At 48.1% G+C, this 24,936-nt stretch overlaps 1 protein-coding gene across 1 annotated transcript; it reads right to left on the bottom strand.

The window, feature by feature from the left end:
• Nucleotides 1-13,012: 13,012 nt before the first annotated feature.
• Nucleotides 13,013-20,939, bottom strand: LOC116646646 (forkhead box protein D4-like 1). The gene is made up of 4 exons (XM_032427483.1): nucleotides 19,853-20,939; nucleotides 19,613-19,790; nucleotides 13,786-13,852; nucleotides 13,013-13,036 (listed from the first exon to the last, which is right to left on the bottom strand). Exons 1-4 carry the CDS (start codon nucleotides 20,937-20,939, stop codon nucleotides 13,013-13,015), a joined length of 1,356 nt encoding a protein of 451 aa, XP_032283374.1.
• Between the last annotated feature and the right edge of the window lie 3,997 nt (nucleotides 20,940-24,936).

The following is a 24,936-nucleotide window of genomic DNA, read 5'->3' as shown; positions in this document are numbered from 1 at the left end:
AACCACTAAGGAAATTGAAGCAGTCATCAAAAATCTCCCAAAACACAAAAGCCCAGGGCCAGATGGCTTCCCAGGGGAATTCTACCAAACATTTAAAGAAGAATTAATACCTATTCTTCTGAAACTGTTCCAAAAAATAGAAATGGAAGGAAAACTTCCAAACTCATTTTATGAGGCCACCATTACCTTGATCCCAAAACCAGACAAAGACCCCATCAAAAAGGAGAATTACAGACCAATATCTCTGATGAACATGGATGCAAAAATTCTCACCAAAATACTAGCCAATAGGATCCAACAGTACATTAAAAGGATTATTCACCATGACCAAGTGGGATTTATCCCTGGGCTGCAAGGTTGGTTCAACATCCGCAAATCAATCAACGTGATACACTACATTAACAAAAGAAAGAACAAGAATCATATGATCCTCTCAATAGATGCAGAAAAAGCATTTGACAAAGTACAGAATCCTTTCTTGATCAAAACTCTTCAGAGTATAGGCATAGAGGGTACATACCTCAATATCATAAAAGCCATCTATGAAAAACCTACAGCGAATATCATTCTCAATGGGGAAAAACTGAGAGCTTTCCCCCTAAGGTCAGGAATGCGGCAGGGATGTCCACTATCACCACTGCTATTCAACATAGTATTAGAAGTCCTAGCCACAGCAATCAGACAACAAAAAGAAATAAAAGGCATCCAAATTGGCAAAGAAGAAGTCAAACTCTCACTCTTTGCAGATGATATGATACTTTATGTGGAAAACCCAAAAGACTCCACCCCAAAACTGCTAGAACTCATACAGGAATTCAGTAAAGTGGCAGGATATAAAATCAATGCACAGAAGTCAGTGGCATTCCTATACACCACAACAAGACAGAAGAAAGAGAAATTAAGGAGTCGATCCCATTTACAATTGCACCCAAAACCATAAGATACCTAGGAACAAATCTAACCAAAGAGGCAAAGGATCTGTACTCAGAAAACTATAAAATACTCATGAAAGAAATTGAGGAAGACACAAAGAAATGGAAAAACGTTCCATGCTCATGGATTGGAAGAACAAATATTGTGAACATGTCAATGCTACCTAGAACAATCTACACATTCAATGCAATCCCCATCAAAATACCATCCACTTTTTTCAAAGAAATGGAACAAATAATCCTAAAATTTGTATGGAACCAGAAAAGACCCCGCATAGCCAGAGAATACTGAAAAAGAAAAGCAAAGCTGGCAGCATCACAATTCCGGACTTCCAGCTCTATTACAAAGCTGTCATCATCAAGACAGTATGGTACTGGCACAAAAACAGACACATAGATCAATGGAACAGAATAGAGAGCCCAGAAATGGACCCTCAACTCTATGGTCAACTAATCTTTGACAAAGCAGGAAAGAATGTCCAATGGAAAAAAGACAGTCTCTTCAACAAATGGTGTTGGGAAAATTGGACAGCCACACACAGAAGAATGAAACTGGACCATTTCCTTACACCACACACAAAAATAGACTCCAAATGGTTGAAAGACCAAAATGTGAGACAGGAGTCCATCAAAATCCTAAAGGAGAACACAGGCAGCAACCTCTTCGACCTCAGCTGCAGCAACTTCTTCCTAGAAACATCGCCAAAGGCAAGGGAAGCAAGAGCAAAAATGAACTATTGGGACTTCATCAAGATAAAAAGCTTTTGCAAAGCAAAGGAAACAGTCAACAAAACCAAAAGACAACCGACAGAATGGGAGAAGATATTTGCAAATGACATATCAGATAAAGGGCTAGTATCCAAAATCTATAAAGAACTTATCAAACTCAATACCCAAAGAACAAAGAATCCAATCAAGAAATGGGCAGAAGACATGAACAGACATTTTGCCAAAGAAGACATCCAAATGGCCAACAGACACATGAAAAAGTGCTCAATAGCACTCGGCATCAGGGAAATCCAAATCAAAACCTCAATGAGATACCACCTCACACCAGTCAGAATGGCTAAAATTAACAAGTCAGGAAATGACAGATGTTGGCAGGGATGCGGAGAAAGGGGAACCCTCCTACACTGTTGGTGGGAATGCAAGCTGGTGCAGCCACTCTGGAAAACAGTATGGAGGTTCCTCAAGAAGTTGAAAATAGAGCTACCATATGATCCAGCAATTGCACTACTGGGTATTTACCCCAAAGATACAAAAGTAGGGATCCGAAAGGGTACGTGCACCCCGATGTTTATAGCAGCAATGTCCACAATAGCCAAAGTGTGGAAAGAGCCAAGATGTCCATCGACAGATGAATGGATAAAGAAGATGTGCTATATATATACAATGGAATATTATGCAGCCATCAAAAGGAATGAGATCTTGCCATTTGCAACGACGTGGATGCAACTGGAGGGTATTATGCTGAGCGAAATAAGTCAAACAGAGAAAGACATGTATCATATGACCTCACTGATATGAGGAATTCTTAATCTCAGGAAACAAACTGAGGGTTGCTGGAGTGGGGGGTGGGGTGGGAGGGATGGGGTGACTGGGTGATGGACACTGGGGAGGGTATGTGTTCTGGTAAGCGCTGTGAATTGTGCAAGACTGTTGAATCTCAGATCTGTACCTCTGAAACAAATAATGCAATATATGTTAAGAAAAAAAAAAAAAGAAGAAGATAGCAGGAGGGGAAGAATGAAGGGGGGGAAATCGGAGGGGGAGAAGAACCATGAGAGACGATGGACTCTGAAAAAGAAACTGAGGGTTCTAGAGGGGAGGGGGGTGGGAGGATGGGTTAGCCTGGTGATGGGTATTGAGGAGGGCACATTCTGCATGGAGCACTGGGTGTTATGCACAAACAGTGAATCATGGAACACTACATCTAAAACTAATGATGTAATGTATGGGGATTAACATAACAATAAAAAAAATTAAAAAAAATAAAATAAAATAAATATCCACATTTAATAGCAAGGTAAAAAAAACTTTCTCTTACTTTATATAAGCTTCCACATGAATTATCACACTGATAATGGACATGAACTGGAGTTTAAAAAAAGAATATTAAATATTATATGTAAAAGTGTTCAGCTCAATGAGTGTTACACAGTAGCTGTTCAGTAAGTGATGGCCATTGTTTTTTGTTTGTCTAGAGAGAGGGAGAGAGAGAACGGGGGGAGGGGCAGGGAGAGAGGGACAGACAGAATCTCAAGCAGGCTCCATACCGAGCATAGGGCCAGACGTAGAGCTCGATCTCAGGACCCTGAGATCATGACCTGAGCCGAAATCAAGAGTCAGATGCTTAACCGACTGAGCCACCCAGGCGCCCCACCACTGTTTTTATTCTCACTTGGGAAGCGAGCTTCAAGAGCACCTCCAGGAGGGTCAAGATTTTTACCAAAAAATAGCTTAAAATATTCTCATACACTTGAATAAATTTTGATTCAATTGAGGTCCCTACAGTTCTGGGTCACAGCATGGAAAAAAGGCAAAAAGTTATAGAAGCAGGAGTTACTCATCCACTGCCTTATCAAAACAGAGTCTCTGGATTTCTAAGGAGATTGACACCAACCAGGATGAGTTCTGTGTAAAAAATGATTTTCAATATTTGTGGCACCTAAAAAATCCAAACAATTAATTTAGTATTGCTTGACTTGGAGCCCAGCACCAGAGTATTTTTTTAAAAAAGATTTTATTTGTTTATTTGAGAGAGAGATCACGAGCAGGGGGAAGGGTAGAGGGAGAAGCAGACTTCCCGCTGAGCACGCAGCGCCATGCAGGACTTGATCCCAGGACCCCGGGATCATGAGCGGAGCCGAAGGCAGACGCCCAACCGACTGAGCCACCCAGGCATTCCCACCAGATTATTTTTAAGAACTCTTCAGTGACTCTAGTTTGCAGCCAGGATGAAAACCCACCAAGCTTTTAAAACAAAAATGAACTATCCGATGAAAGATAAGAATTTACTCCTCTAGGGGCACCTGGGTGGCTCAGTCGGTTAAGCGTCTGCCTTCGGCTCAGGTCATGATCCTGGGGTCCTGGGTTTGAGTCCCGCATCAGGCTCCTTGCTCAGCATGGAGCCTGCTTCTCCCTCTCCCTCTGCCCCTCCTTCCTGCTCATGCTCTGTCTCTCTCGCTCTCTCTCTCAAATAAATACATAAATAAAATCTTTAAAAAAATAATTTACTCCTTTAAATATTTGAAATTTCTTCCAAATCACCCGAGTCTCATTGTATTTGCTGCTAAATCACTTTCTGAAAAGTGATCAAGAACTGGGAAACAACAAAGTCATCCTTCAGTAGGTGTGTAGATGAACTTCAGTACATCCAGGCAACGGACTATTATTCAGCACTATAAAGAAATGAGCTGTCAAGCCATGAAAGGACAAGGAAGCACTTTAGATGCATATTACTAAGTGAGAAAAGCCCATCTGAAAAGGCTACATACTGTACGATTCCCACTACATGACATTCTGGAAAAGGCAAAACTATAGAAGCAATGAAAAGATCAGTGGTTGCTAGGGGCTGGAGGAGGGAGGAATAAATAGGCAGAGCATGGAGAGTTTTAAGGGCAGCGAAACTACGCTGTATGATGGAATAATGGTGGATTATATCCTAATATAGTTGTCAAAACCCAAAGAATCTATAACACCAAGAATGGACCCTACTGTAAACTATGGACTTCGGGTGATAGTGATGTGTCAGGGGAGGTTCACCAGTATTACCAAAGTCCCGCTCCAGTTGGGGGTGTTCATAAGCGGGGAGGCTGTGCATGTGGCGGGAGGGGGGGCAGGAGGTATATAGAAATAACTGTACTTTCCACTCAAGTTTGCTCTGACCCTAAATATGCTTGAAAAAAATGAAGTCTATTTTTTAAAAAAGAAAGAAACCAACGGTCTCATGTAAAAATCTTTAGGCCAAAGTCACAAAGATGCACATCCTTACTTCCTCTGAAATGAGGCATGGGCATGTGATTTTGATCGGGGCAATAAAACGTGGATTAAAGTGATGTGGCCACTTCCCATGGAAGCTTTCAAAGCTGCCACACACTTCACCACGCCCAGGTCGCTGACTAACGATTCCTCATGTCAGAGCAAAAATTAAACTCGTTTGTGTTAAATCCCAGGTCTGGAGATGGTTTATTACTGCGGCACCACTGTTATCTGCTGATTAAGATGCTGCAGCTTGAGACCCTGAATGGACCTCTTCGATCTCAGGGTTTCTCAGGCTCAGTATGAGCGATGCTTGGGTTGGGCGATGCTGTGCTGTGGGAGTTGTTCTGGGCATGGCAGGATGTTGAGAGGCATCCCCTGGGCTGGACGCCCTGGGGGCCAGCAGCGCCCCCTTCCCCAGATGTGACTACACCAGACAGTCTGGTTACACTTGTGTGAGGTACCTCTAAGAAGTCCAATTCATAGGGACAGAAAAAGAAATGGTGGTTGCCCGGGGCTGGAGGGGAGGAAGGAATGGGGAGTTATCTTCGAACGGGTACAGAGTTTCAGTTTTATAAGATGAAGAAGGGGGCGCCTGGGTGGCTCAGTCGGTTAAGCGTCTGCTTTTGGCTCAGGTCATGATCCCAGGGTCCTGGGATGGAGCCCCATGTTGGGCTCCTTACTCAGCAGGGAGCCTGCTTCTCTCTCTGCTGCTCCTCCTGCTTGTGCTCTCTCTCTCTAATAAATAAATAAAATCTTAAAAAAAAATAAAATATAAGATGAAAAGGGGTCTGGAGATGGTCGGTGGTGATGGTTGCACAACAGTGAACGTGCCTCGGAGCCATCCACCAAAAAATTGTCAAAACGCTAAATTTTATGTTCTGTGTATTTTGCCACGATTTTTAAAAATAGAAGGGGCAAAAAGGACTCCAGACATTGCCAATTGTTCCTCCCTGGGGGACAAAATTGCCCCTGGTTGGGAACCGCTGTTCTGGCGGTAGGGGCAGCTCGTTGAAACAGATGTGTGAAAACGCAGGGCCAGGGCTCAGCTGCTTTAGCCCATCAAGGGTTAGAATTTCAACTCTCCTAAAACGGTTTTCATCTGCTCAGATTTTAGGCCAGGCCCTCCACAACAATTAAATAGTTTGATCCAGAAAAGGCTCCTGCACGGATGGACCCAACACGGATGGGATAGAAACAAGCTCTGTAACAACTCTTACACTGTTCTGCATTTCTCCCTGCAGTTGAGAAACAGAATACACTAGGGATTTCATTCGGAGTAAGTCTTCCTCAAACCTCCCCATTGCTCTCACAGACTCTGAGATTAAGGGGCGAAGGGGGAGGGCGTTGAAGCAGAAGAGAGACCGGAGGGGCTCCCCAGCACGTGTGCGATGCAGTCATTTGACAAGTGTTCTTCTTGGGGAGTATTCGGCAAACCTGCCGCCCGGGGCTGGGGATGGCTCTGCTCTCCGGGGACTGAATGCCAAGCCGACCTGGAAAGAGCCCCCCGGCTTCCTCCTCCAGCCCCACCCTGAGTTATCTTTTTATCTCAACGCTGGGGCTTCATGCTCCCCGCTCCGTCCTTTGCCATAAGGACTCCCCCAGATGGCCGTATCTAGGACCATTATTACATGGAGGGTAACGACAGCACCGGGTGAACACTTGTCTCCAAGACAGGGACTGGCTTTCTTGATGACGGCACTTCTCCCTCTGGCCATCATGAACATTCTCCCATCGACGCCGAACCTGCTCCCCCAAACCTCTGTAACAGGCACGAACGGACTGGGTTCCCAAGGCCAGAATCCTTAACTAATCCTCTCCCCACAAAGTAGGACTCGTTTCTCAAGCTGTTGTTTCAGCTGCTCACTCCAACATCTGCTCTTGATTTGCTGAACGGAACACCTCCAACAGGCACAGAGCTGCGTTGTTATGTCTCATCCCGCCCCGCTTGGTGTCCCCTGTGCCCTCAGACACGTCCCTGTCTGTCTGCGGGGCTCACCTCGCCCCCTCCTCCCCCCCCGCCCCGTTCTGCCTGCCCACCGTGGACCCAGCATCTGGGCTCCAGGCCCCCGCCCCTCGGGGACTTGTACCATCGCTCTCAGCCCGGAATCCTGAACCTCTCCATCCCTAGGGCTCCTTCATTTATTCAACAGTTTAAGACTCTCCCATTTTAGGGGGGAAAAATCTCTTTATTCCTGTCTCTCTCTCCAGCTTCTTAAAGCAAAGTCCACACTCTTCCTTGATACTTATTTACCCCAGTAGTGGGGTCATCAGTGCCCCCCCACACACACACACAAAATGTGTTTTTCCCAGGAAGCTCAGAGTGTGACCTTATTTGAAAATAGCGTTTTGCAGATGTAATTAGTGCAGTTAGTAAATCTAAGAAGAGGCCAGGAGACTCGGCCAGCGCTCAGGGAGAAGGCCACAGACTGGGGCATTGCGTCTACAAGCCAAGGAACCCCGAGGGTTGCAGGCAACACCAGGAACTAAGAGAAAAGCACAGAACAGACCTTCCTTAGAGCCTTCAGAGAGAGCATGGCCCTTCTGACACCTTGACTTCAGACTTCAAGCCTCCAGAACCAGGAGAGAGTAAATTGCTGCTATTTGAAGCCCCCTGGACTGAGGTGCTTTGTGGCGGCAGCCCCAGGAAACTAAGACACCCCGTAAGTCACCATAATTCTCCTTCTGGCTCCAAGATCCTTCTGCATGTGACCAGCTAGTGCCAAATCCAGTCTTCCTTTTATTTGACCTTTCTGGGCTCCAGCTACTCATTTACTCCTTGTTGCTCTTCTGCATCTGTACCATGACGGCCCCTAGTTCTCCTCGGCATCTTCTCGGCCCCCCTGAGGTCCCCCCACCCACACAGCACCTCATGAACAGGGGTGTCCCGCGTCCGTCCCCACCTGTCTTCTCCTCTACCCATGCCTCATCCAAACACCAGCTCTCCCGCCTCCCCCATGCTGACAGCTCCCCACACCCCCTGCCCAAACCACTCTCCTGAGTTCCAGTTTTCAGTCTCCTACTGCCTCCTGGACTTCCGCCTGGCGCTTGTACGCTCTGGGGCTTGTACGAGCCCCTCAGATACTCCATGGCTGAGGCAGAAGTCTTCACCTGGAATCCCCCTCTCGAACACACCTGCTTCTCCTGCCATAACCGTGTGTCCACGCAGGGGCACAAGCCCGACGCCTGGCCTCTCCCTGGACTCCGACTATACCCTTCACTGTGCTCACCACGCCAAAGGACACTAGCCAGCAGGTAAATGCACCCCCTCCTGTCCATCCCCACTGCTGCAGCTTTAACTCACACTCTCACCACCTCTTGCCCCTAGTAGAAATCCCTACGAAATCCCATGTTAATGCTCCTCTTGGGGAGAAGCCTTCTTATACCATCTTCAGATGAGTCACTTCTGGCTTCAAATGCTTTAGAGGGTCCTGGTTGCCTGCAGGACACTGTCGTTAGCACAGCTCGGCTCCGAATAGTGAGGCTTCTTAGCATCTGGCTCTCAGGAGTTGAGAGTGAAGGGACTCCGGACTCAATTCCAGGATCTACCACAAACTTGCTGTGTGGCCCTGGGCAAGGGACCTACCCTCTCTGTGCCTCAGATTAGATTCCTCCTCTGTAAAATGAGGACAATAATAATAATACCTCCCTCCCTGGGTCCTTATAAAGATTAAATTTTGGAAGTGCCTGGAACTGCATCCAGCCAGGGGTAAGTGAGCACTAAATATTCACTCTGTAAGTACTGCTTTCTGCTCTCCTTTCCATATGGTATGTACATTGTTCTCCCGCCAATCAGAATGAACCTCTAATTACACTCTGTTCCCCTGGTTCTTGGCCCGAACACAGAGTGGAATACCATTTTCCCCCAACCTCTCATCCCAAGTACCCAGTGAACAGACTTCAAGACTCAGCTCCTCTGGGAAGCTGCCCTAACCACCCCTCCGCTGGAGTTAGACGTGCCCTTCACTGGGCCTTCATTCGGTTCCTTGTGCTCTATCGGAGAACAGATCACACTGGATCATGCAAAGTGCTTTCTCTCTCTGTGTCCACTCCTTCAGGCCGGATGTGGCCTTATTCATCTTCGCAATGCCAGCCCCTGGCACAGAGCCCACTCAGTAAAGGCTGTAGAATTAAGTGATGATGCATATGGACACAGAGTAGACGTGGGGTGCAAATGTGTCACCAGCCCCAGGGATAGTCTGGCTGGAACCACGGTCCTGATATAATTATTAACAACACCCCCTTTCACTTTCAAAACTGTCTCCACATGCAGAGTGAACTGTTAAGGGTCGCTGTAGGCGGGAGGGCGACAATTCTCGCCCCAGTCGCTTAACGACTGTTTTGGAATGCCTCACGCACTGAATCAACCAAATGGATCATAGAATCTGAGTAGAATGGAATTTCCAAATAATCGATAGAAGGTAAAAGGGATTTAAAGGGAAAGTAACTTAAAATACAATTATATGTCTTTTGATGTAGAAGTGCTTGGGTAAATGACTTCTTCTGGCCAAGATGAAGCCACAGAGACCAAAATTACCCTCCCACCTGAAAGAGCAGAAAACTAGACAACATACGTGAAGACACTGTAATGAAGCAGTAAAGGACAGGGATCCCCCAGAGATGGAAAACAAATCAGGGGAGCGCTCCCACTGTCCCAGTTTTCTGTCTTGTGAGGGTTTCCTGGCCGCAGCCCAGGGAGCAGGTCTAGACAGAGCTCAGAGGTCTCCCTGACTTGAGAAGACAGAGCTGGGAAGTCCGGGAAGGCCAAGGTGGCTAGACCAGCAGAGCGGGGTACTGGGGAGAGCTGCCTCCAATACTCATCCCCCTCGAGTATCCTGCAGAGTACCGATCAGAGAGCATGCATGTGAGAGCATGCCTGAGACAGGAGAAAGAACCATCCACCAGGATTAAAGGGAACGGCACCGGGTGCTCACATGGGGCAGGATTAGTGCCTGGGGCTGTCAGCCAGAGTGGACAACCTCAATTCACGAGGCTTCAGGTAGAGTACTCATGAGGCTTTGGGTTCTGCCTCAGTGCTTGGGGCAAAGCAGTCTTAGATCAAGTGCTGTTCTTTTTTTTTTTTTTAAGATTTTTATTTATTTGAGAGAGAGAGTGCGTGCATGAGCAGGGGCAGAGGGAGAAGGAGAAGCAGACTCCCCACTGAGCAGGGAACCTGATGTGGGACCCTGGGATCATGATCTGAGCCGAAGGCAGGCGCTTAACCAACTGAGCCACCCAGGCGCCCCTCAAGCGCTGTTCTTAATGCCTAACTAAGTAAAATCTGAAAAGATCAAACCCTTTCCAAGTAGCTTAACAGTGTGATAGAACAAAGTTCAGGAATAGTTAGAGAAATAAAAAACTATCAAGCACCCAACAGAGTGAAACTTACAGTGTCTGTCACCCAGTCAAAAATGATCAGAGATGTGAAGAGGCAAGAAACTAGGACACAGAATGGGGATAGAAATCGATCATAAACAACCCAGAAACGACATAAATGATAGAGTTAGCATACAAGTACATCTGGACACTTATGTTACTGTATCCCATATGTTCCAGAAGCTAAAGATTGAGCATTGTCTCTGGAGACATGGAAGATAGAGAAAAAGACCCAAATGCACTTGTAGAAACGAACATTATAATGTGTGAGACGAAGAACACCCTGGATGGGATCAACAGCACATTACACATTGCAGAATGAAGGATAAGTACGTTTTTTAAATTAGCCAAAATGAAACAGAGAAAAAGAACACTGGAAAAAATTAAGAGCATCAGTGAGCTATGGGACAACTTCAAGCAACCTAACATATTTGTATTTGGAGTCCCAGGAGGGAGGAGGGACAGAAAAAATACAGAAATAAGGTTAAGGTTTTTCCACCTGTTCAGGTAAGACTAACACAGAACACAGCGCACTAGTCACGTGCTTACATTTAAACCATGGCATCGACAGCCACAGATGCAGTCCTCTGCTGGAGGTGCTGTACCCCAGATTTCAATTCAAATGTGGTTTTCTTCCTTGGGTGGGACTGTCTGGTATATTCTGGGATGGTCACCAACCCTAAATATCACCCAGGGGCGCCTGGGTGTCTCAGTCGTTTAAGCAGCCGACTTTTGATTTCGGCTCAGGTCAGGATCTCGGGGTTGTGAGATGGGTCCCCGTGTCAGGCTCCGTGCTGGGTGTGGAGCCTGCCTAAGATTGTGTCTCTCCCTCTCCCTCTGCCCCTCCCCACTCGTGCTCTCGCTCTCTCAAAAAAAAAAAAAAAAAAAAAAAAACAACCTAAATATCACCCCCCAAAAATTTTAGTAATGCCTCCCAATCATTGTGCCCCAAAACCAAAAATCACTCCCTGAGTAAGGTTCCACTTCTTTGATAACCATTGGTCTAGAATAGACCAGGGTAGCAAACTATGGTCTGCCCGTGGGCTGCATTGGTATGGCCTGTGAGCCAAGAACGGCTTCCCGTTTTTAAAAGGTTGTGAAGAGGAGAAGAAAGAGGAGGGAGAGAAGGAGGAGAAGAGAAGGGAAGGGAAAGGAAGGGAAGGGAACAGAAAAAAAGAAGAGAAAAGAAGAGGAAGAGGAGAATAAAGAGGGAGAGAAGAAGAAAAGGAAAAGCGGCAGATTACATACAGCCCACAATGCCTAAAACAAGATTTTGCTGACCCCTCGTCTGGACTCCAGAGGAAAAAGGATGTCATGTGGTCCATTTCCACAAGGAGTTTAGAACCTAAGGGGGAATGCAGGAATGTATCCGCCAGGATTCAGAGAAGCAGAAGCCGTGTGAGCGGTCCGCTACAGGGCATTTATTAGGGGGGCTAGCCCGTCTACGGTTAGGACAGTGGTGGACAGAGTCCACAGCAGGCAGATGCCTTTGTGTCTGGTGACAGCTGGAAGTTACTCCAGGGCAGCAGAGCCCTCAGTCGGGAGGCAAAGTGGCACACGACGTGGGGGCAAAGCAAGTAGAGACTGGAACCCGCCAGAACCCACTGGACCTCATGAAGACAAACCAGAACCCACATCTCTCACCACCTCCAGCCTCGGTGATGAGAGTGACCCAGTGCCCTCCGCCCCAGAGCTGCCCACGTGCCCTCATCCTCCCACATGTTCTCATGACACCGTAGGTTTGCCCAGCAAAGCACGCATCGCACCATCCTATGCTTGCCTGCTTCCTTGTGACTGGAACACAAAGAAAATGTCAAGCAAAATTCCACCTGTACTTTGGGACACATCGTAGTTATTATCATCACGAAACGATAGCTGGCTTTTCTAGAGCATTTGTGCACCAGGCACTATGCTAAGCACTTCGCATGCATTATTTCAGGTAACCCTCGCAATGAAATCTGTCATTGTCCCCGCTGTATAGATGGGGACAGTGAGGCTTGGAGAGGTTAAGTGGTTTGCCCAAGATCACAGAGCTAGCCAGAGGCAGAACTGGAATGCAAACCAACATACATTTCATCCAGAGACCCGAGACCTCGCTGCCATCTATCCTCGGCTAGTCCCTGAGAAAACAGGAGCCTGGGGGTTTGGGGCTTTTTTTTTTTTTTTTAACCAAATAAAAGCTGTTTCCTTGTAGTGGGTATTTAAACAGTTTTAGTAAACATTGGAAATCTATTCCAGGATTAAATTTCCAAAGCTACTGAAAGCCAAATATACACATATAATAGACATATAAGATACACATAGATAATATATAATATACAGATATAATATATCATATTAAGTGCTGAATGCAGTGAATCGGGAAACTCAAGCAAACAAAAAGTACCCAAAAGCATTATACAGAGCATCGACTGCTTACCAAACAGGTATTAAATGGCCAGGAAATGTGACCTATTCATTAAGGTATTACACAGATCCAGCCTTACCTAAAATCTCTATCTATTCTAGGTGAATAATAATAATTTTCAAATAATGTTGGTAATTCGAATATTTAGATCCACCCAAGCTCAAATCAGAGTCCAATATATGAACACGCTTTTACACACTTATCAATATTATAGATACACTGATTTAAATTAATTTCACCTGTGTTTTTGACAATGTGCTGGAAATCATTTGAGGTATAAAGATCAATAAGACTCAAAGGGATTCCAGAGAGTGCATTACATAGAAATGTCTGCAAACAACTGCAGAATGAGACAAATGAGAGAATAGAAGTCCAATATACAATGGAAGAATGGCAATGGAAATTTTATTTAGTGTGTATACTTATTAAAGTAGTAGGAACCCAAAAAGGTTGATTACTTTCCCTTTTTTTTTTAAGATTTATTTACTTATTTAAGAGAGAGAGTGGGGGGAGGGGCAGAGGGAGAATCTCAAGCAGACTCCCCTACTTGTGCTCTATTGACCGAGCCAGCTAGTAATCTTTTTTTTTTTTTAAACTCATCCAATGTTTATTGAATAGTGAACCGTTGCCAACACTGCTGAACTCTGCAACTCACTCACCCGTAGGAATCTCTTTTTAAAAATTATATGTTTAGGAAAATTTCATATAAGCCTTCCCATGCTTCCCCGAATAAAAATTTATTCTCTCAACAGTTGACTCTTCAAACTATCTTGACTACTCCCTGCCCCTCTACAAACAATACTATTATCTGCTAATATTTGAAAGTCTAAATAAATGATATTATGCTGGGGTGCCTGGGTGGCTCAGTTGGTTGGGCGTCTGCCTTTGGCTAGGGTTGTGATCCCAGGGTCCTGGGATCGAGCCCCGCGTTGGGCTGCCTGCTCAGCGGGTTGCCTGTTTCTCCCTCTCCCTCTTTGGCTCCATCAGCCGCTCCCCCTACTTGTGCTCTCGCTCAGTCTCTCTCAAATAAATAAATAGAAAAATTTTTAAATAAATAAATAAATAACCATATGCTTGAGAATATCTTACCAGAAAGATGTTGCCTGTAATCACAAGATCCAGAATGTCCAATTCTTTAAGATGAACAGTCCAGTTTCTGCAAAAACAAAAATGCAGTACAATAAAGGGGATTGAAGAATCTTTACCGAGACAGAAGACATGGTATCAACCGTGTAAGTGTAGCCCTTGTTTGTTTCCTAATTTAAACCAACCAACTAAACAAAAAGTTCTGAGATGATTCAGAATATGTGAATATTCCCTGGAGAAGTTGGTGCTATTAATGAGTTACTCAGGGGGGCTAATGGTATAGTGGTTACATACCATGAAATGGAATTCTTATCTTTTAGGGAAATGTTCAAAAATATTTATGGGTGAAATGACAGGATATCTGGGATTTGATTCAAAATAATCCAGTGGGAAGAGGACTGTCAGAGGGTAAAGATGAAACCAGGCTGGCCTTGGGGGGTGGAGGGGGGCATATGGAGGTTAATTTCACTAATCTCTCTAACTTTGTGTATGTTTGGAAGTTTCTATTATATGTATTTCAAAAAGACTTAAAACTTAAGGGAGAAGTCAACACTGCTTGAAATATGGCACAATATCTCTTATACAAGAGATACTTCAGATAACACAATAATAGTCATGTTAATTTTCAGAACTACTGGTCATGAATATGGCCTTAAATATAGACATAGCTATTCATAGCAAAACTATCTGAGAAAAGGAAATCTCTTACACTTAATTTAATTTCGTTGTTCTCTTTGCCTGTATTTGGGAATAGAAACTGTTTCACTAGCTGAATAAATCATAACTATCCCAAAGTGTTCTTAATTACTGATTTCGATAAACATACTCCTGCATTCCAAGAACAAATAAGAAAATGAAGTTTATGGGGCGCCTGGGTGGCTCAGTCGGTTAAGTGTCTGCCTTCCGCTCAGGTCATGATCCCAGGCTCCTGGGATCGAGCCCCACATCGGGCTCCCTGCTCAGCGGAAAGCCTGCTTCTCCCTCTCCCACTCCCCCTGCTTGTGTTCCCTCTCTCACTGTCTCTCTCTGTCAAATAAATAAATAAAATCTTTATAAAAGAAAGAAAGAAAATGAAGTTTATATCCAGGTATTTCTTTTATAAGCATCCATTTTGACATATAAACCTTGATTATGTTAAGGTAGTTGAGCAATGGGGAACTGGTGTGGAACTGAATTTCAGACTGGATTCTCAAACCCTTTTGCTTTTCCTACACCTATTTTTCCGTGGTGGTTTTTTTGGGGGGGTGGTGGTGATAGATTTTGGTATTATTAGCTATCATCTATGTAAGTTCTTTGAACCAAGTGGTGTATATGGAATCAATGAATACTCGAAACACACTTAAATAATTTCAGTGCTGATACAAAAAAAGAAAGAAAGAAAGAAAAAACAGCCATTAAGCCTAAACCATTTTTGTAGAAATGACAGGTAGGGGACATTAGCAGTCAGAGTGGGATTACAGTTCAGACTAGACATTTCTGAACATTCTTCCTAAGTGCCAGGGGGAATGAGAGCCCAGTCCCCTCAGGCTTTCAGTGCAATGTGGTGACGGATCGGTGCAAAACCCCGAAAGCTGAAAATCGCTTCACCTCGCTCTCAGCCCTGTTAGTTCTTACTGCCGTTTTGACCTTATTCCTTTTCTCTTAGTTTCTGCTGTTTCTCTAGATTTTCTGTCCTTATTGCTTCTAAGGCAGATGAAAGCCAGATGAAAGGAGCTGGGGCGTCTGGCTTCGGGAGAGAGCCACATTAGCTGCATTCCCATGAGTATTTTGAAACTGCGGACACCCACAGTGTGCCGGGGCAGGACGCGGAGAACGTCACCGCCGCGCCACACGGCCCCGGGCCGCCGACGGGCCCCGAGGCTCGCCGCCTTCTGCCAGCTCAGTCCGCAGCTTCCCAGACGCCCCCTCTCCTCGCCCGCAGGCGCCCCCGCCTCCACTCCCACGCAGTGGGCCCGTTCCTTCTGACCTGAGGGTGAACTGCGGGCTGGCCCTGGCCCAGCCCAGCGTCGCCATCCCTCCCTAGCTCTGTCCAGGCAGGTGCGGCCCAGCCCCCTGGCCACATCACGACCCCTTCGCGCAGTCCAGAACCAGTGCCTGGCGCGGGGCGCGAGCCGGAGCGCAGGGTCAAGGTTCCCGGGACGAAGTGTGGCCTGGCGGGGCAGCGCGGGGCAGCCATCCGCCTAACTCCACCGCCGAGGGCGGGCGGCACGGAGGGGGCGGCGGCTGCGGACCCGCAGGCGGACTGGGGGGGTCGCAGCACCGCCGACAACTACGTCCAGGCGTGCCTGGGTTCTTGGGGCTCACCAGCGGAAAGAGGACGCAAATCCCACTGGGGAGGAAGAACGCACCCTCCTCTGCCTCCTGGCTGCCTACCTTGGGTGGAGTCGGGTAGTTCGGCGCGGACCCGGGCGCAGCAGGTGCAGTCCCGGCCGTGACCTTCCCACTGCTCCACCCAAGCGCTTCCTAGACAAACGCGGAGCAGAGCGCCCGGAGCTGGGCTGGGGAAGCGACGGCGCGAGCTTGGGGGGGCCGGGTCCTGGGGGGGACAAGCGCGCTTCCCGGCACGCCGGGCCTGGGCAGGGAGCCGGGAATTTAGGTCCGTTTAGGCCTCGGTCTCTGTGACCCACCCGAGGCCCAACCAGGAGAAGGTCGCGGGCGCCCTTAGGGTTAGCGGTTCAGAAACCAAATAGGGCCCGGTGCCACGCCTAAGGGTCTTGGGGCGAGTTTCTCAGTTTCTCTAAGTCGCAAACTTCTCATCTGTGTGATGGGGATTCCAGCGTGGCTTCTCCACTGCGTGCTGGGAGGGCTAAAGGGGAGCCCAGTGCCTGGCAGACGGACAGGGAGCAGAGGAGAACGGTGAGCCGCTGTCCTTACTGCCATTAGTTATTAGCCGGTGGGACCCGAGGGGGAGTCGCTTTACCCGCTTTCCCTCCTGCCCTCGCCCCAGCCTCTCTGCGCCTCCCAGCCCGTAGGCTCCGCTCCCCCAGCCGCTCGGGAAGTGTCCAGTCAGCCCGGTCTCAAGAAGACGAGCCCGAAGGTCGGAGGCAACCCCGTCTCTCGATCCCTCTGCGCAACAGGGAAACGCGGTGCCTTGCGCGCGGGGGTTTACAGCAGACCCGCGCTGTGGCCCTGACAGCCGCGGGGACCCGGGAGGCGCCCGGACGCCCCTGCGCGGACCCACCTGCCCCCGCGCCGCCCCGCCAGCACTGTGGGCTCAGCCCGGGCTCGTCCTCACCGCTGGGCTGGTGCTGGCCGCAGCACCCGGGCCGTGGCTGGGCGGGCCGGGAGGGGCACCCCGTGGGCCCCCCGCGAGGCCCGACCTGTCCGCGCAGTCGCCAAGTTCAGCTGGAGAACGTTTAGTTTACTCTTCCACCGAATCCACAGTTTTCTCGAAAATTCATGTTCGATGTGCTTTCATTAGTAGGAGCGGGAGGGGCCGGCTTGGGCCGGGTTCTGACCCTCAGACACCCGTGTTCGTGACGGTGCTGGTCTGGCCTGGGCCAAAGCGAAGGAAGAAACCGGCTTCAGCCCCGAGGGTCGGCTCTGGGCTCAGCGGCGGCTCCACGCATTGCTCCCACGAAGTTTGTTGACCGAATAAATGAACGCGTGTAGGCCCGCAGAGGGTTTCGCACTAAAGAGCAAGGCGAGTGGGGGTGGGGGCGGCGCTGGAACGTGAACGGGATTGTTCTTGGCAGGAAATAAGCTCTCTTTATTAGGGCTTGTTGCCAAACACAGGTAGCCCCAGATCTGCAGAATATGCTAAACGGATCTTAAAGCCGGGGTGCAGAGGGTCTGGCAAGACGGGGCAAAACCTGAGAAGGGAAAGTGGCTGGGGGGGGGGGGGTTAGAAGGGGCTTTTGGGTCGCCGGCAGCCGGAGCATAGGGGCCGTTGCGGGGAGTCCGCGGTGCTGGTGGTGCGGACTAAGGCTACACTGCACGTGCAGGGCGGAGGGAGAATGGAAGTTCGAGTCTAGGCGGCTACCTAGGTTGGGCTTGAGAGCTTCCCAGAACGTCCCCAGAACTGCACTACTGCAAGCCCAGAGGAGGTGAGGATCGCAGGCAAGACTCGCGAAGAAGTTCTCAGTGCTGGGGAGGAGATGAGAAACTGGGGCAAAAGTGGACCAATTAAACGGCTGTAAAAATGTGTCTGTCTTCCCTAGAAATTCACAGCTGGAACAGCGGAGTAGATGAACGGAAAGGACCTTCTCACATTTACCAAGTGACTTCTCCCAAAGCGGCAAGGAATGCAATTCTTTTGAAACAGGAGCCCTTCTCCGGACCGGGAGTGCCAGTGCCGCGGGGTCTCTAGAGACTTGCTTTCTCTGGGGAGTATTTCCTGATGGGCATCTTCGTCTGGTTTCCCTCCCACCCGGTCACCTGGAGCCGAACGACAGTGAAACCTTTCTGGTTGCAAAGTTCTTTCCTTTTGAAACAACAACAACAAAGTTCTCTCTGTTCTAAAGAAATGGACTATAAGCCCTTAGAAGGCATCCATCTGGGGAGAAAATGGTTTTAATTGTAAATGTCCACAACACAGTTGCTTCATTTGATCCTTGCTTTTTTCCCTGGCCCTGCTTTTGAAAATTCTAATGCCTTTTTAAAAAAAATTTCCTTAGTAAATGTTGGCTGCTACATTCTGAGTTGATCTCAGATGGTGCTCCACTTTGTCCAGGCGAAAAATCAACGTCTTTAGAAAAATGAAAAACAAATGGAGAATATATTTACAGTTCTCTCCAATTCTTTTTCTTCTATCGGTTTCATAAATACTGAATCCCGTTATTTTAAAACCCAGGACCTTTTCAACTTCAAATATTTGGAAGTTTTGAAAGCCGTTTTGAAAATTGTTTCTGCTACCTATAATGAATATGAATTGTAAAACTAAATTGTTTACCTGGGAGGAAGGAACTAAGTTTTATTTTTTTTAAGATTTTATTTATTTGCGAGAGAGAGAGAGAGAGAGCACAAGCGGGGGGGGGGGGGGGCAGAGGGAGAAGCAAGCTGCCTGCTAAGCAGGGAGCCCATCGCTGGGCTAGATCCCAGGACCCTGAGCTCATGACCCCAGCAGAAGGCAGAGGCTTAACCGACTGAGCCACCCAGGGGACCCAAGAACTAAGTTTTGAAAGAAGTTCCACTTAGAAATCGATTACTGGGAAGTAATATGAAATAAATGATGCAGTGTAGTGATTTCGCATTTTATTTAGTCTATATAGTTAGCTTTGATTTCAACATCTTTCCACGTAAGATGGCACATCAGACACACAGATCAGAAACAAATGTTTCAAAATTAAAATTCCATATTACACATCCATTTCAGGAAGACATAAAGAACATAAGTATTTTGCACTTGACTTGGGACTAATATTTACAGTTCCTAGGGGACAAGGGGAAACAAGTCGTGCATTGGACCTTGTGTATTTCCTTTTTCTTTCTTTTTTTTTTTTTAACCAGAACAAAATATCCCGCTCACGTTCCTACTTCCTCTGGAAATGTGTAACCGGAAAAGCCCTGGAAGCCACAACCGGAGGCTGGAAAAAAAAAAGGACGAGTTGCCGCCGTCCGAAGTTTATGTCCCGGTTGTCTGAACAGTATCCAACTTGAGCTTTGTAAATATCTTGCAGCGACCCGAACTGTGGTTCAGTTCGTGGTTGTTCAGATGAGGGATTCAGATGCACCCGCGTTGTCCCCGCCGTGCAGGGTGTTGTGCGTGAGAGCAGAAGGCGAGGAGAGCGGGACCCCTCATTGCTCTGCGCTACACCTTGGCTGCAGGTGCGCCCCGCGGAGTCAGCGCCCGGACAGGGTGTGGATGCTCCTCAAAAGGCTGGCAAGATACCCTCTCTGCCGGAAAGGCCGGCCACCGTGGTCAGCCCGGAGCCTTCTGCTCGGGGCTGACACCCCAGCAGCGCCGCGGGGGCGGACAGGTGTTGGCCCAGCAGAGCGCCCTCGCTCGGAGCGCCGCCGCTGGTACAGCCCTGCTGCTGGGGCTGCTGGGGCGGCTCTGAAATGGTCCGGGCGGCCGACGCGGCGGCCGCAGCGGACACGTGCAGCAAGGGGGTGGCGGCCCGGTGCTGCCACAGGCCCGCCGGGCGCTGCAGCAGGTGGCAGTAGCCCCACGGGGTCGGGGGCAGACCCTGCGCGGCCCTGGTGCCCCCTCCCCGGACCCCTCGCATGATACTCTCGATGCTGAAGGGGGTGCATCGGTGTCGCGGCCGCGCCGCCGGCCCCTTGCCCTCCTCCCAAGGCTGGGAGCGCGGAGAGGGCTGCAGCGCCGAGAGCGCGCCGGCGGCGGCCAGGTCGGCGGCCAGCGCTTTGCTGGGCGTCTCGGCGCAGGCCGGGGCCGACAGCAGCAGGTAGCGAAGCGGGTGAGGGTGCAGCAGCGCGCACGGGCGGCTGCCGGCGGCGGCGGCGGGGTAGGCCCCCGGGCCTGGCTGCGGCGGGGCGGGGGGCCCGAGCAGCAGGCCCGGGCAGAGGCCGTGCAGGGCGGCGGGCGCGGCGGGCAGGGGCAGGGGCTGGTGCAGGTGGACTCCCGGCGGCGGGTGGTGGCGCTTGAAGCGCTTCCTGCGCCGGAGGAAGCTGCCGTTGTCAAACATGTCCTGGGAGGCGGGGTCCAGGCTCCAGTAGTTGCCCTTGCCCGGGTGGCCCGGCTCGCGGGGGATCTTGACGAAGCAGTCGTTGAGCGAGAGGTTGTGGCGGATGCTGTTCTGCCAGGCGGGGAACTTGCGGCGGTAGTAGGGGAAGCGGCCGCTGATGAAGGCGCAGATGCCGCGGAGCGTGAGGCGCTTGTGCGGGCTCTGCAGGATGGCCATGGTGATGAGCGCGATGTACGAGTAGGGGGGCTTCGCCGGCTGCGGGCCGTCCCCAGAGGCCGCCGCAGGGCCGCTCGATGCCCTGAACTCGGTGCCGAACTTGGAGGAGTCGCTCGGGGCGCCGCCGCTCTCGGGGGGCTCTCGGGGAAGCGCGCCCGCGCCCCGCCGCGCCTCTGGCGTCCCCGGCTGCGCTAGGAACCGCTGGCGCTCCTCCGCCTCTTCGTCTTCCTCTTCCTCCTCCTCGTCTTCATCTTCCTCCTCTCCCAGGACGTCGATCTCACCGTCTTCCCCGTCGGAGCTCCGGAGGCTGCGCTGCGGTGCGCGGCGGAGGCACTCGGGTTTGGGCAAGTTCATGGAGGAGCGGGTCCTGCAGACGCAGGGGAGGTGGCGGCCGCTCACCCGGCTCGCGGGGGGCTGGGCTGGAGGCCTGGGTTAAGAGTGTTCCAAAAAGCAGAAACCCTTGTGGTTGCCCTTTTGGTGTTCTTTTCTGTTGGTTTCTCCTCGTTTCCAACACCGTCCAGCGAAGATGCACTTTGCCTTTTATTAAGGCTGCTTGGAGTCCCTGTGTGGTTGGCTCCCCCCTCCCCCTTTATGCCCCTTCTTCCCCTACCTCCGAGAGCTCCCACTTCCTCCCGACGCAGTCCAATGATGAGGGTCCTCTGCACGTTACCCGACAGGGCAAGAACCTTCAGCCTCCTCCTTCTTACACCCACCCGCCAGCAAGGAAGATGCGCTGTTAAAGTGCTTCGAAAACGTGCAAATAAAGAAGAGGCAGGAAAATATGGTACCCAACAATTTATGGCCACCTTGACACTCAGGACTCTCCGTTGGAGGATAGAAATGGAGGGGGGGCACTAAATGTCTACAATGTTTGACTGTAAAACAATGTGTAACAGTAAAAGTATCTTTTCGTGTTTCATAGCTGGTGATTCCCCCATTTTCATTGGTGGATTCCGTCCTCATCCAGAATGATGAGCTGAAATATTCTTAATGTTCTAAGTATATCCATGAGCTCCTGGGTGTGTGAGGGAGGCTTGCATGGTCCCTTCTGCTTCCCACCTTAGCTCCCCAAAATGTTCTCCCCGACTCAGCTTTATGGAAAAGGCTGAGATGTCCTTGGCACTAAGTTATGTAAGTTCCAGGTGGAAGGAAAGCAGGAGAGCTAAAGAGAAGTCCCCTTGCATCAGTGACTCTTGAACTTCTTTGAACATTTAACCACAGTATGAAATACATTTTATGTCGCGAACTTGGAGAGCGAGACTTCTGTAACTAAAATGGGTTTCATAAAACAAGTGACCACTGATACTTTTTTCTTTTTAAAGATGTCCATGACCAACCACACTGATTTTGCCACATCCTAACTAGTACAGAGCCAGTGTGAAAAATCCTGTTTTCAGAAAAAATAGCCTCACAACACCGAGGGATACACCAGTCTGAGAGTCAGTTGCTCACACATGTGCTCTACCCTCCTCCCCGTTAAAGCCAACATTAAGCACTTTTACTATAATAATACTAAAGTTGAAACTTAAATAAGGCAAAGGAAGAGGTGCAGTTTCAGCACCTTTGCCGAATTACTAGGTCGTCATTCCCTACATTGGAGAAGCGACATGGCACAGAAGCTCTGTTTAACTTACTTGATGTCCTTGGAAGTAAGGATTTTTAGATTGGCTACACTTAAATTCGCTCAGAGACTAGAGTAGCAGTCCAGGGCAATATACTGTGTGTTATATAAGGGGGTCTTATGCTGAAATGCTGAGCAAGAGTATATATTCATAATTTAATAGCCACTAGTGAAAAGAATTTGAGAAGGCATCTAAAAAAATGCAGCGTGAAAATATTACATTATGCCACTGATTGTCACAGAGTGAACCTTCCACTCTGGATTCATGATAATGAATTTTCAGGAAAAAATCAGAAGCCAGCTAAAAGGGCAAAATATAACAACTACAACAACAACAACAACAACAACAAAGCTCAAAGTAGCTAGTCCCTTCAGGATAAAATTTTGAAAACCTTTCTCTACCGCTGTCTTTTAAAAGCTTTTCCTCTACTCCTGAGGTTCTCACCCTCTCAGTCTTAGTCAAATGTAGCTTGAAATGACAGAACTCTTGAGCCTTACAGATTTGTGTTTGAATCCCAGATTCACCAATTACTACTTGTGTGATCTACTAAACTAAGCTCCAGGAGGGCTGCGACAGGTGTCTTATTCAAACTCCGGCTCCCAGCTGCCTCCCTGTCAACCCCCTGCAGGTAAGGGACCTTTCTGCCAGAGGAGAGGAATCCGATTACCTGGAAAGGGAGTATTGTTAGTTTTCCTAGAGTCAACTTCTATGGGGATTTGGGTTATTTAAAAATGAAAGAAGAAAAGGAAAGGCATGCAAAAACAAAACAACTGAAACAACCCCCATTCTTGGAGGTATGTCAAAGGGGGCACAGGAGACAAATGAAAGAGGCCCCCCACGACCACCCCTTGGCCCAAGCTCAGACAATTTGAGGAAAGATTAGATTACAACCCAAAGTATAAATATTCAAGCATCCATACTAATGAAAATTAATGATCAAGTAAATTAGTAAATGGGGGAAGGGAGGGGCACCGGGCTGGCTCAGTGACTTGATCTCAGGGTCCTGAGTTTAAGCCCCACATTGGGCATAGAGCTTGCTTTAAAACAAAACAAAACAAAACCCCCAAAAAAATAAATGGGGGGAAAGAAGCCAATCTCCCATGTAGAAGAATTCCAAATAATGTAGATACTCCACCCTGGAGGACGTGGAGCATACTTACTCCTTCACTGTGGTGGACATCACTGAGTGGCTTCCTCCCAAAGACTACAGTAGGGGGGCAGGGGGAGCAGGTGAATAATCTTACAAGTGAAGAAACCTGACAAACACTTCAGCCAGGTCATCAGGTGATCAATGTTAACATCAATAGTCATAAGCCATGTTAACAGTATATACACTTGATATGTGATAAAAATAGCACTCTGTGATCTCGCTCCCCAAAACCCATCGAATCAGGAGGAAAACAGACAAATTCCAATAGAGGAGCATCTTATGTACCTAATCAAAACCATCCTGAGGCGCCCGGGTGGCTCTGTGGGGAGCCTGCTTCTTCCTCTCCCTCTGCCCCTCCCTCTCAAATAAATAAATAAAATCTTTAAAAAAAAAAAAAATCCTTAAAACTGTCAAGGTCACCAAAACAAGGAAAGTCTAAGAAATGGTCATAGCCAAGAGGAGTCTACAGAGACATGATAACTAACATCTTGGATGGCACCCTAGAATAGAGAAAGGACACTAGGTAAAAACTGAGGATATCTGAATAAACTGTGGACTTTGGTTAATAATAATATATCAGGGCGCCTGGGTGGCTCAGATGGTTAAGCGTCTGCCTTCGGCTCAGGTCATGATCCCAGCGTCCTGGGATCGAGCCCCGCATCGGGCTCCCTGCTCAGCGGGGAGCCTGCTTCTCCCTCTCCCTCTGCCTCTCTCCCTGCTCATGCTCTCTCTCTCTCTCTCTCTCTCTCTGTATCCCTGTGTCTCAAATGAATAAATAAAATCTTTAAAAAAAAAAAAAAATAATAATATATCAATATCGGTTCACTAATTGTAAAAAATGTGCCATACTGTTGTAAGACATTAACTGAAGTGGGGGGGGATATGGGTTCTTGTACTATCTGTATTTGTATCTTGTACTATCTGCTCAATTTTCCTGTAAATCTAAAACTGTTCTGAAAATTACATTCTATTAGTTTAAAAAATTAAACATGGGAAAAAAGGCCTAATAGCCAAAAAGAAACTTAAATGTCCATCAGCTGATGAATGGATAAACAAAATGTGGTACATAGTCTTTTGTTCAGCAATAAAAAGAAACTAAGTGTTGATACATGCTACAAGGGATGAATCTGGAAAACATGGTACGTGAAAGGAGTCAGAATAGGCCAACTATAAAAACAGAAAGTAGATCAGCGGTTGTTGGGGCTGGGAGCTGGGGGAAATGAGGAGTAACTGCTGATGGATAGTTTCTTTGGGGAGTGATGAGAATGTTCTGGAATGACACAGTGGTGGTGGTGCTTGCCTCTACCTGTGTATTATACTAAAGCCATGAATTGTACACTTCAAAAAGGTAAAGTTTACCATATGTGAATTATATCTAAATAAAAGTGTTATACAAAATATGTCAACGTAAAAACAAAGAGCCTTATCAATGAAAACTAAGCAAGACCCCATTATGCCAAGTCACTCTACCAAAAAAAAAAAAAAAAAAAGGAAAAGCAAGGAACTCTTATTGTCCCCTCCCATCAATTCTTCAGTGTTGCCATAAGAATCCAAAGCCTTCCTTTGTAGCCCCTGCCAT

The sequence above is a fragment of the Phoca vitulina genome, unplaced genomic scaffold, assembly GCF_004348235.1.
Source record: "Phoca vitulina isolate PV1807 unplaced genomic scaffold, GSC_HSeal_1.0 scaffold37, whole genome shotgun sequence".
NCBI classification, from domain to species: Eukaryota; Metazoa; Chordata; class Mammalia; order Carnivora; family Phocidae; genus Phoca; species Phoca vitulina.
The sequence above is the reverse complement of the archived record's forward strand: the minus strand, read 5'-3'. Positions and strand labels throughout refer to the sequence as shown.